This window comes from Aethalodelphis obliquidens, unplaced genomic scaffold (assembly GCF_003676395.1).
Source record: "Aethalodelphis obliquidens isolate GAN/ISIS:26980383/991018 unplaced genomic scaffold, ASM367639v1 scaffold62, whole genome shotgun sequence".
Lineage (NCBI taxonomy): Eukaryota > Metazoa > Chordata > Mammalia > Artiodactyla > Delphinidae > Aethalodelphis > Aethalodelphis obliquidens.
Window position 1 is genome coordinate 2,731,661 of NW_020838006.1, and position 15,346 is coordinate 2,747,006.

Here is a 15,346-nt window from a genome sequence, read left to right on the forward strand (position 1 = left end):
TCCCATATTGTCTCTAATTAAGCCCATTAAAGTGTGAATTCTGGTCTCAGACTTGACTGGAATTTTCCCTATTGGTGTCTCCAAATTTGAGAAGAAAATTTGTCCAAATTTTTTTGTCCAAATTTTTTTGTCCAAATTCATCTCCAAATTTGTCAGTTGTAACTGACACATTCTTAGTCCTTATACTGTTTGAGATCTTGCATCATTTGACTTTCTGTTGTTGTTGTTGTTATTATTACCATTTACAGCTTCATGAAAATTTCTTGTTTCTTAGATTTCACCACTCCATCCTTTGCTGATCCTCTTTGCTTTCCCCTTGCACTGCTCACTTGGTGTCTGCGGATTCCTCCTCTTCTGCCCACTTTTACTAATCTTTCTCAGGGTTTAGTCTTTTCTCACTCTGTGTTCTCTCCAGTTGATCTCATCCACTCCTCCTGCTTTTAGGAACTGAAGATTCCCAAGTCCATACTTCAAGTTCATAACTAGATGCAAAAAAAAATCACCTGTGTGTCTAACTGCATTAGGTGCTGCTCCTGGATATCTTTGTCCCAAAGTGAGGTCATTATCTTCAATCAATCTTTCAGCATACAAACCAAATCAAATGAAAAACAAGATCAAATTACTTGTTCCTTTTTAAAAAATACACTCTAAAGCCATTTAAGCCATAAATTCCAGTTCTCTGGGTATTCTCTCCTAAAACATTCTTTATAATAAAATTGGTCCTTAAAACTTACTCCATCTGTGTTTGAACTGTATCTTCAACCCAGCTCTGCCTCCCTGCCACTGGTTGAGTTTATTCAATCACCAGTCCCTACCTGTACTAAGCTTTTACTTGCTTCTAATATAACTGACCTCCAAACCATTTTCACATTGCTTTTTGAATAATTTTTTAAAGCAAAAAGCAATCAGTAATCATCCACCTGCCTGGTTTAATATATTATGTGGACTTTACTAACTGCAGAACAGAAATCAAACTTCCAAGAATGGCACAAAAAGAACTCTGTGATTTGGTTCCTGCAACTGAACTGGACCTTCTTTGATTCTCAGAGAATCCCAAGCTACTTTAACCCGTGTGTCTTGTTGCTCATGGAATTCTCTCTGCCTGGAGAGAATGGTGATATTCTTCCTTCCTTCCTAATTCCTTCCTTCCTCCCTTCTTTCCTCCCTCCCTCCCTCCATCCCTTTCTTCCTTCCTTCCTTCTTTCTTTCTTTCACTGCTCTCATTTAAAGAACACCATTAGGGACTTCCCTGGTGGCACAGTGGTTAAGAATCAAGCCCTGGTCTGGGAAGATTCCACATGCTGTGGAGCAACTAAGCCTGCATGCCACAACTACTGAGCCTGTGCTCTAGAGTCCACGAGCCACAACTACTGAGCCCGCATGCCACAACTACTGAAGCCCGTGCACCTAGAGCCCATGCTCTGCAACAATGGAAGCCACCGCAATGAGAAGCCCGCGCACCGCAACGAAGAGTAGCCCCCACTCAACGCAACTAGAGAAAGCCCACGCGCAGCAATGAACACCCAATGTAACCAAATAAAATAATAAATACATAAAATAAAGAACACCATTAAATCATACCAGGCAGAGCTAATTACACAATTAATCGTAAGAGACACAGTTTAAGCAGTGGTTAGGAGTTCAGACTCCAAAACCAGCCTGCCCAGGAGCACATCCAAATTCTGTCATTTACCAGACATGGGCAAGTTGTTTGTGCTTTAGTTTCCTCCTCTGTGGAGATGATAGTAACAGTACCTTTTCATAAGACTTTGTAAGGATCAAAGGACCCCTGCATGGCACAATGTGATCTTCATTGTCAATATTGACACTATTGTTACACTACGTTTCATGTGACCATGATACACTGACAGTCTTTTTATCATGTAGCTGTTGACATCGTATTTATTTCCTTGATGGACTATTAACTCTGAAGTCAGGTTCCATGTCTTATTCATCTTTACAGACTGTTTAACTTAGTACTATGAATGCCAAATCAGATACAGAAAAGGTGACTGATGACGTCTGCTTGGCTCCAGCAAGGTGGCATTAGGGAAACCATTCCCCTTCCTGGCATCAAGCCACTCTGTCCCCATGTAACACCCAAATCTAATCCGCTTTATTATTTTTTTTATTGGAGTATAGTTGCTTTACAATATTGTGTTAGTTTACACAGTACAGCAAATTGAATCAGCTATACATATATCCCCTCTTTTTTGGATTTCCTTCTCATTTGGGTCACTGCAGAGCATTGAGTAGAGTTCCCTGTGCTATACAGTAGGTTCTCATTAGTTATCTATTTTATACATAGTATCAATAGTGTACATATGTCAATCCCCATCTCCCAATTCATCCCCCCGCCGCCTTGGTATCCATACGTTTGTTCTCAATGTCTGTGTCTCTATTTCTGCTTTGATCCTACTTAAACGCAACCTGCAGTTTCACCCAAAGGAGCCAAACTGCACATGAGTTTCTCACGTCCTGGGTTAAGAATGGAATTTCGGAAGGCTTAGACTATCCATTGTGTTGTTGGTGCCAAGAAGGTAGAAACTTTATTTCATGAAATGCAAGAGATCAGAAGATTGTAGCTCACTAACCTTATTCACTTGATATTTCTTCATGTAGATGACTTTTAAAATGTTTTGTTCATCTTTGGTTTTATCGCCTTATATGGTAACATTTAAATAATGGGGAGTAGAAGAATAGTCATTTCTATGGATGTTAAGATGCCAAAATAACCACAAATGTTTCCTCAACACACTGTTCCTTGAGTTATTGTCAGCATGTACCTCTTTGAAGTGGGGAAGCTGATTTAGAAAATTCACTTAGCATATGAAGGAATGGAACATGAATATCCAGAGTCAGGCATTTACTCCTAGTTACATTGCTGTATTCGATCCAGTAGGCAAACCTAACTCAGAGAGCGGTAACCTAACAGAGAGATAAATATTTATTGCTGTAGAGAAGAAACTGATCCCATTTTATGTAGAACAAATGTATCCAAAGATACAGTTGCAGCTGACTCCAATCCAGTTGATATTGTTAAAGGTCGCTTAATGCTGACTCAGATTAACAAATTTTATCATTTGAATACTTATCTATTGTACCATTTAAAATCATTCTGGTGATGCAAATTTGAAAAAAAATATTTCCCATCCTGTTAGGAACAATGGGCACGCATGCAAATTCTAGATACAATGCAAGTAGTATTGTGACAAAAGCACAAAGTGCTATGAGATTTATGTATGTATTAACTTTTATATGTATAAAATATTTCTGAAAGAATACACAAGACATGGTGACAGTGGTTCTCTGGGGAGAGCCAACAGAGTACCGAGAAGTAGGGGTGAGAGGGAGACTTACTTTTCACTGTTTATATTTTTCTATTCTTTTCACAAAGAAAAATAAAGAAAATTAATGTCATAGGACTACAGAGAAAAGGCAGTTACATTCTAATGAGGGATTCTGAAGGCTTCTTGATGGAACAGTGACATGAGCTTGTCCTCCTGGAGATGTGCCATGTCACCACTAAAGATCATATTTTATCTTTTTGAATCATAGTTTTGTCTGGATATATACCCAGAAGTGGGATTGCTGGATCATATGGCAACCCTATGTAGTTTGGGGTGAGCAGATGCAAACTATTATATATAGAAGGGATAAACAACAAGGTCCTACTGTATAGCACAGGGAACTATATTCAATATCCTGCAATAAACCATAATGGAAAAGAATATAAAAAAGAATGTGTGTGTGTGTGTGTGTGTGTGTGTGTGTGTATATATATATATATATATATATATATATCTGAATCACTTTGCTGTACAGAAGATACTAACGCAACGTTGTAAATCAACTATACTTCAATTAAAAAAAAAAGAACATATGTTATGATCCTGTGGCATCCCTTAACTGCACTCAGCCATAGAGGTTTCTGAGTATCAAATCCAAATATGTGTCTCAGGAATAGCTGGTAGCTTAATTGTGTCAACAGCTATATGTTCTGAATTCTATAACCTCAACCTGAATACAGCAACATAAAACTGAAATAAGTACTCCCAAATTAAGCTTGATATTTCTCTAATGAAGAACAAACACTTGTAAACATGGACCATGGTGTATCTGAGCTGCTTGCATGTAGGCAGTAAAAAATGTCAGTTGTGTCATCTGCTTGAATCTACGCAAATTATCACTTTAAAAAAATTAATTCAATGTCACTTTTATCTAAGGCTTTGAAGGTTACAGTGAAGAAATTTCTGGGTCACAATGGAAAAGTAAAACGCTTGGTACTTTTTACTATAGGCTAACTTAGGAAAATAAAAATGTCCATTCTTCTTTTGGAGCTATCTGGCATAACTCTATAATGTGTTATTACTATTGCCCTATTGCTTTTTTAACAGTCCAATATGAAATTCCACCACTTTCAACTATGAGCATGGGAGGTGGGAAATAATTCCTCCCCCATAGTCAAAATCGCAACTTTCCTGTGATCTTTTCACTAAGGGCTTCTGTGTAAAAGCCTTTTGGATTGTTTTATTTGAAGAAAATGGATTCTTGGGAGAGATGTGAAAAAAAATGTTTTCTGTAGCCTTGGTTTGCCAGCTGTTTTATATGGGCATTTGATATTAAGTGATACAGAAACCTTATCTTATTACACTAGGAAAGGAATCTAGTGTGAAGGATACGTTGGCATTGCAATAAAAATGACCAATAACTTATTAATCTTGTGCTATAGTGTTGCCCTGAGGATAGTATTTGTGGTTCTGACTCCAACAAAATTGCCTATGGACATGAAAGACAAGGCAGGGCTGTTTACTTCAGTGGGCAAATAGGATTGTGTGTGGTTTTCTGCATTAAAAAACATCCTACCCTGGGGTTATTGATATATACATGTTATTTGTATTGTCAGTGAAATAAGGTTTCACCATATTACTACTGACTGCCAAATCCCCTGAAGATGACTCTTCTGCAGGCAAAATAATGTCCTATTAGTGACCTAGACTTCCATTTTCTGGACTTCTGGAGCCCACTTGCTTTACATGCCAGAAAACCAAATAACCCTTTGCGTTCCTTAAAAATATTGCTTTTTTCAGGGCTTCCCTGGTGGCGCAGTGGTTGGGAGTCTGCCTGCCGATGCAGGGGACACAGGTTCGTGCCCCGGTCCGGGAAGATCCCACGTGCCGCGGAGCGGCTGGGCCTGTAAGCCATGGCCACTGGGCCTGCGCGTCCGGAGCCTGTACTCCACAACGGGAGAGGCCACAACAGTGAGAGGCCCACGTACCACAAAAAAAAAAAAAAAAGAAAAAAAAAATATATATATATGTAACTTTTTTCAGAGGCTGGCTTAGAGTTCTACAGATATATCATTTTTAGTTAACCCATTTAGCCCCTTTAGCATTTGGAATTTTGTTCATGGGAAACCTCTCCAGAGATAACTAGTTCGCATTCCTGCAACAATTTCTCAACCTTGACACTAGTGACATTTTGGACCAGATCATTTTTTGGGTGGGAGCTGTACTGTATTTAGCAGCATCCCAGACCTCTACCAAACAGATGCCAGTAGCAGCCCCCTGACCCAGTTGTGACAACCAAAAATATCTCCAGATCCTGCCAAATGTCCCCTGGGGAGCAAAATCCCTTTTAGTTTAGAACAAGGTAGAAAAGGAATACTTGTGATACACTTGTGGATTCGCTATGTACATTTTGGCAAAGAAATATCTTAGGGGAGTAAACTCTTCCCAGAGAAATGGTTAGCTAAAAATTCATTCCCAGTTTTCTATAATAGCATTTGCAAGGTGTAATGCATAAATAACCAGATACAAAAACATTAAGTCACATGTTTAGAATGACCTTAGCTTTGTTATTATGGCCAAAAAGTGCTGTCAATTTCATCTTTCCTGTTCCCCCAAAACAGGACACCTATTCTTGAAGTATTTATTTGGATGTTCTTTCTTTCTTTCTTCTTTTTAAATGTGATGGCCATGTGAGAGTGTTTTTAAACCATGAAGGATACATGGCAGGGATTGAGAAAAAGTGAAGAGATTGGGAAATTCATTCTGCAGTTCTCTCTTTGGAGTCTGGCTAGGTGCATTTTCTTTAGATATGGTGCCTTTAAGCCTGAGATTCAATAATATCCTCTCCTGTCATGGTTTAAGCAAAGGTTTCCTGTGAATTCATCCGGTTTATGTTTGGATTTGGGGAGAGCCTATTTCAGAATACCAGAATTAGGGGATCAAGACAGTGTGCTGAGTCTGATCTTCTCAGTACATTTTCTGTTCTAAATGACTCTCTGATTTGAGGGGCAGTACTGGAACTTGCTGGGAAGTATGAAATATTCTTGTTTGATGGATAGGATTAGAGCAGACAGAACAAAAATGCCTGAAAATTTCCCCCAAGGGTGCCCTTTGTTAGTATCCGTTTACTTGGCTGTTTTCTTTATGTTGCTGCTGTTTTTCCCGTAAAATTTCCTATAAACTTTGCCCATCCATCCTATCCTTACTGCTTTCATTTTTAATATGACAATTGGTACATTTCACAAAATAAACCAGCCACTCTAAAATGTGACGCATGATTCGCTCTGTTGGTACAAGAGCCTGAAACTGGGTTTCTAAGAAACTTGCATGGTGAATGAAAAGGGCCGTTTGTGGAGTGGTCATGAGTACCTGCTATGTTATTATGAGCCCCAAATAAGTCTTTCTGTTCACTGACTCATAAATAAAATCTGTCAAAGATAAGACCTAAAGCGTTTTTTTTTTTTAATGCAAACCATGATTTTTATAGAAAAGGTCTGTTTTCCCTGGTTGTCAGTACATTTGCATGCTTAGAAAACAGGCATTAGTTTAAGCTTCCACTGAGCATTTACAAATATGTGATGCCAGCCAATTTTCTCTGGGTTCTCACCTCTCAGCTGCCTATTTGAACAGAAGCCATCTTCTGTGTCCCCACCAATTTGACACTGGCGGCCTCTACTGTAATCACTACTTATTTCTCTAAACTGCTCTGCATTCACTTATTCATTCATTCAACCTACAGGTATTAAGCAAGACATACCTTGGAGATACTGTGGGTTCAGTTCCAGACCACTGCAATAAAGCAGATATCTCAATAAAATGAGTCACACAATTTTTTAAAATTTCCCAGTGCATATAGAAGTTATGTTTGGTCTAGACTGTAGTCTATTAAATGTGCAAAGCATTATGTCTAAAAAAACAATGTGCATACATCAATTAAAAATATTTCATTGCTAAAAAATGCTAAGCACCATCTGACAATGCAGGGTTGCCACAAACCTTCAATTTGTAAAAGTTGCAATATCTGTGAAGTGTAATACAGCAAAGCACAATAAAATGAGGTATGCCTGTATTTACTATGTCCCAGGCTCTGTTCTAGGCAACAAAGTCAAGGTGTCCTCAACTCTCTTGAAGCTGACATTCTAGAGGGAGAAATAATCAATAAATACATTCCATTAGTCAACTTGACTGCTGTAACAAAATGCCATTGATTGTGTGGCTTTAAACAACAGAAATATATTTTCTCACAGTTCTGGAGGCTGGAAGTCCAAGATCAGGCTGATTTAGTTTGGGATTTAGTTTCTGGCTTTTACAAGGCTGCCTTCTCATTATGTCCTCACATAGCCTTTCCTCCATGTGAGCATGTGGATAGAGAGAGAGCAAGCACTCTATTGCCTCTTCTTATAAGGGCACTAGCCATTTGAGGTTAGGGCCCCACCCTCATGAGCTCATTTAACCTTAGTTTCTTCCTTAAAGGCTCCATCTCCACATACAGCCACTTTGGAAATTAGGACTTCAATATATGAATTTTAAAGGGACACAAACATTCGGTCCATAGCATATATAAAGACATTTTAAAAAATTACTAGTTCAGATAGTGATAAGAACAATGAAAAAAAAATAGAGGAAAGGAATAGAGAAAAATTGGGGCAGAGATGGTGGTTGCTACTTTAACTAGAGACCTCTGAAAAGATGGGAAAGTTGAGTGAGATCAATAATGAGAAAGAGATAGTTCTAGGGTGATTTGGGGAAATAACCATTCCAGGTAGAGAGAATTGTAAGCGTAGTGGCCCAAGATGAGAGTGAGAATGACAGGCTCATGTGACAGATGAAGGTCAGTGTGGTTGGATCCTAGTTCGCTCTGGGGAGAGAGGTGGGCAATAGCCTGATTGTGCTCGTCAATATGAGGAATTCAAATTTTGTTCTCATTGCAACGGAAAGCCATTGACCAGCTTTAGGCTGGTTAATGTATAGATAAGGTACAATTTAAATGCTTAAATAGAAAAACTCAAAGGATGTCCTACCCATCTTTGGTATACATAGTAAATGTTCAACACATTTTTTAAAGTGGAAGGATGGATGTTTTCTTACATAGTAATTGACTTTAAAGTCAGATTTATTAACTATAATTTATATTGTGTATGTATTCACTCTTAAGAGTGTACAATTCTATGAGGTCTGACAAGCACACAGTTGTGGAACCACCAAGCAATGAAGGTATAGAACAGTTACATCACTTTCCAAAATTCCCTCAGGTGTCTGTGCACTCAAACTCTTCCCCCAGTCCCAGCCTTTGGCATCCATTATTTATTTTCGGTCTTTAAAGTTTTGCATTTTCCATAGTATTATATAAATGGATATAAAATATAGACTTTTGAGTTCGACTTCTTTCATTTAGCATAATTTACTTAAGATTCACCATGTTAAATATATCAGTAGTTCTTTCCTTTTAATTGTTTAGTAGCATCCAGTGTTTGGATGGACCACAGTTTATTAATTCAATTGAAGGATATTTGGCTTGTTTCCAGTTTTTGGCAAGTATTAAATAAAGCTGCTATAAATATTTGCATTAAGGTTTTTGTGTGAACTCAAGTTTTCATTTATCTTTAGTTACTATGTACCAGTGGGATGGTTGGGTTATATGCTATGTATATATTTAACTTTGTAAGAAACTGCCAAACTGTTTTCTAAAAGGGCTGTATCATCCTGTATCTCCACCAGCAATGAAAGAGTTCCACTTTCTCTGAATCCTTGACAGCTCTGATTGTCTTTTTTTTTAATTTGGCCATTTTAATGAGTATATAGTCAATATTCTTTTTTTCTAAAATTTTAGAGGTATTGTAGGTATAGGTGTGGATAGTAAGGAGGATGCAATGTGTAATGGTGTAATTTTTTCAGCTACATCTTTTTTAACCAAAAGACTGTGACCTTATAATCCTTGTTGAGAGCTAGATCAATTTAAGACTCTAGTTCCCCAATCCTTGCTTGAAGACTTGTATAGGATCTAAGCTTAAAGAGTTTACTCTTTGAAACCTGGCAACCTTGAAATCCAGCCCCCCTACACTCAGTGGGGTTCTCATGGAATGCTTCTTTAGAAAGGTGACCCATGAGATCCTCTATTCAAAATATCAGTGACCCCTGAGAGATGATGAAGTTTTTGTCTCCAAAACTCCAACCTCAGTCATACTATTTAAAAAAAAGAAAGGAAGAAAGGAAGAAAGAAAGGAAGAAAGGAAGAAAGAAAGGAAGGAAGGAAGGAAAGAAAGAAAGAAAGAAAGAAAGAAAGAAAGAAAGAAAGAAAGAAAGAAAGAAAGAAAGAAAGAAAGAAAGAAAAAGAAAGACAGAAAGAAAAAGAAAGAAAGAAAGAAAGTAAGAAACTAAACTAAAAGTAGTAATTAACTTTTGCTAAGAGTATGGCAAAGTGAAGTAATGATTCCACGATCCCTGAGAGGCATTTTCGCATTCTATCCTGATATCAGTGAAATACTCCATCACAGCCCACCTGGTTTTGTCTGCACGATGTGTGGCTGGTCACTCTAGCCTTTCCCTTACCAGTGAGACATAAAGAAAAAAACATGATTTAAAATTCTGCTGAGGAATTTGAGCATTAGGTAACTTGTGGACTCCAGGGTATAAGTCTGAGCAGAGATGGCCTGTGTTTTTGATACCCTTTAATAGATCTCTATTAAAGCTGTCCTTCAATAGATCTCCAGAAGGATCATCCCACCTCTGATTTGTGAAGCTCTGATCTTGCCCAGTATTATTCTATAATTGTTCAATGAAGGACCCTGGAGGACTAGAAAACTCAGTGCTTTTTACAGCGTGTACAGAGGTATATCACATAGGTCCATAATCTCCATCAGTGCCCTGACTGAATCCAGAAAAGATTCCTTTCCTCACCTAGACCTAAATTGTCCACAAATTGTCCTTCTCTTTTCACAGAGAAAGAAAGTACTTAGCTTAGTTTCTACCTGAGGGCATGGATTCATGCCTAGCACAAATTATCCAGAATTCTCTATAAGCTGATCCTATTTCTTTTTTTTTTTTCTTTAGCTATACTATTTCATAGGAAACTGTGCTTCAGTTTCTCCTCAAAGTATTACTTCTTTTTTTTTTTTTTTTTTTTTTTTGCGGTACGCAGGCCTCTCACTGTTGTGGCCTCTCCCGTTGCAGAGCACAGGCTCCAGATGTGCAGGCTCAGCGGCCGTGGCTCATGGGCCCAGCCGCTCTGCGGCATGTGGGATCTTCCCGGACCGGGGCACGAACCTGTGTCCCCTGTATCGGCAGGCGGACTCTCAACCACTGCGCCACCAGGGAAGCCCTGATCCTCTTTCTTGAATGAAGGGATAGATGCAATTTCTGTCTGTGTAACACCAGCCACCTTTATAAAGCTTGGTGCTATGGTTTTGCCTTTCTTTCAAGGAGCTTTAGAAACAATGCCCATGGCTTTTCTCTGCTATTGGTTAAACATACTATTACACTCACCTGGCCTAAGAGATTTTTGTGCAGTCAATTTTATAAGAGGACTCAAAATTGTCATTTTATTCAGAACAACTTATTTCTTGTGGAATCAAAGACCATCAGTCTCCTGCATGATCCTGTTAACAGTTGATGGGCAACATGAGGGTGGAACTCTGTCTTCTCCAGACGTGTGTGGTAGCGTTTGGTTAGCAGCCAGGCGTGCATCAGCTTCATGAATCTATGAATCTTCTTTTTGTTTTTCTGTTTGCAGATTTTATTCTTCACCGTACAGTATTGCAACCAACCGCATGATTCCACAGACACCCATCACGCCATTCATTGCTGCTTCCCCTGTCTCCACATACCAGGTATGTCCGGTTTACCTGCACCTCCCGGGAAACCTTTCTTGCCAGGAACAGACTAGATCAAGACAAAAGGGAAACAGTAGGATTTTTGTTTTAAGTTGTCTTCCCTTTAGTCATATCTTAATGTCATAATACTCAAACTATCCATTGAGCCTACACTTTCAAGGGCTTGTTTGCATCTGTTTCACTGAATGATAAAAATCCACCGAGCTTTCCATTCTCCCTGCTGAGTTTTCATGATTTTGCTACTTTCCAGCCAACATTAGTGCAGCTTTCTTACCACTGAGAGGTTATTTTGTGTGTTGTCTGTTATTTTGGTTGTTGTTCCCTAGGGTATCTTTTATGAGAACACATTTCTGGCAACTCCCTGCACGCCCTCCAGGATATTGTATCATTGTCATCTCATTTTGTCACAATCGTTCTGTGTATCCATGGAAAGCTACATGGATAGATGCAAAATCATTTGCTCCAAGAAATAGGGAAGATTATCAAAGGGGTAAAAGTAATTCCTACTTCCTCCTCTTACTTCATTCTCAGTTCCAAAGAGGCCAAAAGAGACCTCTTGGGTTCCACATGTTGAAACACAAGAAAATCTGAGACTCAGTGTGTGTCCTAAACCAGATGTTGTAGCCAGTTAGTAATGCTAAGTCCACAGGTGGATTGAAATAGCCATCCTTCTCCCTCAAACAGTGCTCCTTATCTTATTCCTCTGAGTCATCAAAGATATGATATTTCTCCCTGCTTCTCTTTACCTCATGTAGTTCTTCAGACAATTCTTCTAATTCAAAATAGAAAAAAATGCCTATGAATGCTACCAAGAGTGTTGAGTGTCACTGTTTAAAGCTTTGGAGAGAGAAAGAAAGAGCAAGAGTGTGACTGTGTGCCTGCGTGTGTTTCCCTATATTGTGCAGATGGTAGGTGGGTGGGGGGTTTACAACAGGGAAAACTGTAATGTTGCTGACTGCTACGAATTCAGTGAAGTTTCACATTATTCATCCACTACATACGTCATATCAGGAGGTCCCAGCTGTCAGAGCATCATGCTTGAGACTATGCACTTTTGTCCTTAACTGATTCCCCCCAAAGCAGATCATTCTCATTCTGTGTCTGCACTTAGATTCTTGATACCTGTCAGGTGAGCGGAATAGACTTTTGTGTGAATTGCATTAGAGGGTCTCAGAATGGCTGATTTCTTAATTGCCTTTCCTTGGGACCCATGAGGCTAAGTGCAGATGCTGTTCAGTTTTTGTTCTTCCTACAGGCCTGCCTGGTTGTAATGTGTGTTTTTTGGTTTTTTACCCATTTTTTTCTAATCTTGGCCTCTGTTTCAGCCAAGACCACCCATTGAGCTCCACTGTAGAGCACTTTGGTGACATGAATAAAATCTCCACAGAACAGTCATTTCTTTTGGGAGGGTTCATAAGTGGAATTTAACTCTGGCTCTCTTTTCTCAAAAAAGGGATTAGAGCAATTTCCTATGTTGTTGATTCTTGCTTTTCACCACTTCTTTTTTTTTAATCTAAAGTTCGTTGTCAATTTCATTGACGTGAGTATATTGAAAACAAAATCTTCGGGGCTCTCTATGTCACAATCAGCTCTTAGAAGCTGACTTTCTCATTTGGCTGATGGCGAACATTCAGAACACTTGGCTGGCTCATATACTCATTTTTATTTGCCATACCAATTACCATGAGTGAGAAAAATCACAGACTTGCTTAACTAGGGTTTAACCCAAAACATACCCCAAAATTTCTGGTTGATCTCTCTGATTCTTCCCCAACTTTTACCACTTGGATTTATTTCCAAGATGGGATCACTTGAGAATATGAAGTTAGAACCAATGACAGAAAAAGAGGAAGTCTTAGCAGTCATGCTAAGTAATGCCTCCTTCCTTATTCGCCCGGGTCTTCCCGGAAGTTGACCTATAAACAGGAGATTGCTGAAGCCTCCAAATGTGCTCCATGGCCCAGCCTGGCCCATGTGGGCACTACAGCCAGCTCCAGGGAAGTAGGAATTTGCTTTACATTGTACCATGTTTCAGGGACCAAATGAATCAGGTCCAAGAATTTCCTTTGTACCCTTAGTTTTGAGCACTGATTCGCTGTAAGTCAGGTGGACTCCACTTTCTTATGACCTAGTGTGACTCCACTGAACGCAAGAACCGAGTTCTCTCTGTGATTGCTTTCTTCTAATAAATGCTGTTTGATGCATAGGTCCAGAGTACTTCATGGATGCCTCATCCGCCATACGTTATGCAACCAACAGTAAGTGTTCTCAGTCACCTGAGGCTCGATGTTTCTATTATCCGAGTGCAAGCTTTTGTAATGCATAGAAGCTTTGGGGTAAAGCTTTTGTTCTATTCCATGCCTCTTTCTGGCAGCCCTATTTTCCAGATACAAAGCTGTTCCTGAAATTCTATAAAAGTGTAAACAGTAGATAGAGTGATAGTGATGGAGTGAAACAGAGTTGAGAGAGGAAGAGAGAGAGAGAGGGAGGAAGAGAACAAACTTGATTGGAGGAGATAGCAATCAAACTCTCCTGTTGCTGTCTACCATTTGTTATGAAAGGGGAATGTCTACTTCATGCAGAATTGTGAACTCTGGACAGTTAAATCCATTATAGGAGGAAAGCCTTTCTGTTGTCCTTCTCCTCCTGTTATGCTTTGTTTTCTTCGGATGCAGTTGGGTGTGCTTTGGGAACGATTTTGTGTATCATGGCTAAGTGTTGACTCAAAGCAATATATTTGAAATAGGAAGGTATTTGTCTACTAATAGATGCAGATAGATAATAGATAGCAAGGTTGGTAGATGATTTTTATGTTAACTAACTAGAGCCATTCTCTTCTTCTTTTAGTGGAAAATTTCTTCCCAAAATATTCAAACTCTATTTTCTACTAGCTAGCTTTCCCATTTTGTGGTACAATATTACATTAGTCTCAAGGGAAATAATATTACTTATTCCATTAGAATCCAGGCTGAAGGCTATTGATTCCATGTATCTTTGTCGAGGTCTTCCATGTTTTTGAGCTCTATAAAAGTACTAGCCAGGGAGATTTCAAGAGCAATATACTCATGGGAGTGTGAGATAGGGGAAAGATCCCCAGCGGAAAGTTGTGTGACAAGGTCTCTGCTGTACTCTCCTGGGTATGTTCAAATCTGTAACTTTGTTTCCTTTTCTGTCACTATACTTAACATGGCTTTGGAGAGGATCAAAACAGAGAGAATATGTGAAAACAGTGTTTGAAGTATGACATACTGTACCTTATTATTATCATTAATCCTTATTATTGAATGTATTAGTTGTTCAAAGAAGAAGCAATGCTACATTTTAACCCTTTTCAAAGCTAAATGTAAATAAGGTAGCACATATTAAAAACCAGGGAGTTAAATACACAGACATCTATTTCCTGGACTCAAAGGATCACAGCACCTGGCTTTCATATTTGAGCTTTGTCCATTTTCTTAAAAAATAAGGAACACTCCATGTTGCTCCTAGTGTTTTGATAGTTTGCTTTTTATTTGAAGAATAAAATATATGTAGCTTACTAGAGCAGAACTTTAGACCCTATTCTGCAGATCCCCGTATTTACTCTTATTCACATACCTTGGGGGCTTCCTGAGTTCATCTGATCTGTGTTGTATAAATCAGACCAACATGCAACGAATCCAGGCTGTTCTTTTCCGTCCCAGGTGTGAGGTAGAATTCAATAGATGGAAACAACTACCTTCTAAAAAAATATTGTGTGTGTTTGAAGAGCATTGAGGCTAGCTTAGTCCTCACACTGAGGTCAAGCATCATCTCATCGTGGCCTAAAGGAATGCACATCTGGCAAAATCTGAATATTTTTCCAGATACCAAAGTATGTAAGATTCCATAGTACTTCTGGAGCTGTGAGGAGATGGGAAGATATTTGTATGTGTTTTTTTCCAGCTGTCACTCAGGGCCTTAGCTAAATGTTTTATTAGCTTCTCCTTCTCCCCAGACCAGCTTCACCCATTTTTTGGATGTATTATTTCTTGTATATCTTCCCCTAGCAATAGTTGTGTGTGTGTGTGTGTGTGTGTGTGTGTGTTCATTTGTCCCCCACCAGGATCTTTCTTGCGATGGCTTCTGCTCCCTAATATCTTTTCACTTCCCCTGACTAAACTCTGCATGATATTTGAGCTTAGGTCACCCCCCTTAAGATGTAATGCTTGTGGCTTGGACAGATTCCTGGGGAAAGGAGTGGCTGGG

General features: G+C 39.0%; 1 protein-coding gene across 12 annotated transcripts in view; it reads left to right on the forward strand.

Moving 5' to 3' along the window:
- Positions 1–15,346, forward strand: part of RBMS3 (RNA binding motif single stranded interacting protein 3) — a 715,251-nt gene that overhangs the window by 601,508 nt on the left and 98,397 nt on the right. For 10 of the 12 annotated variants that reach the window (XM_027088163.1, XM_027088168.1, XM_027088164.1 and 7 more), the window contains 2 exons: positions 11,020–11,116; positions 13,327–13,377. In XM_027088163.1, the coding sequence (XP_026943964.1) occupies positions 11,020–11,116; positions 13,327–13,377 (148 nt within the window). The remainder of the gene's footprint in view (positions 1–11,019; positions 11,117–13,326; positions 13,378–15,346) is intronic. The other 2 variants (XM_027088170.1, XM_027088174.1) reach the window with 1 other exon arrangement.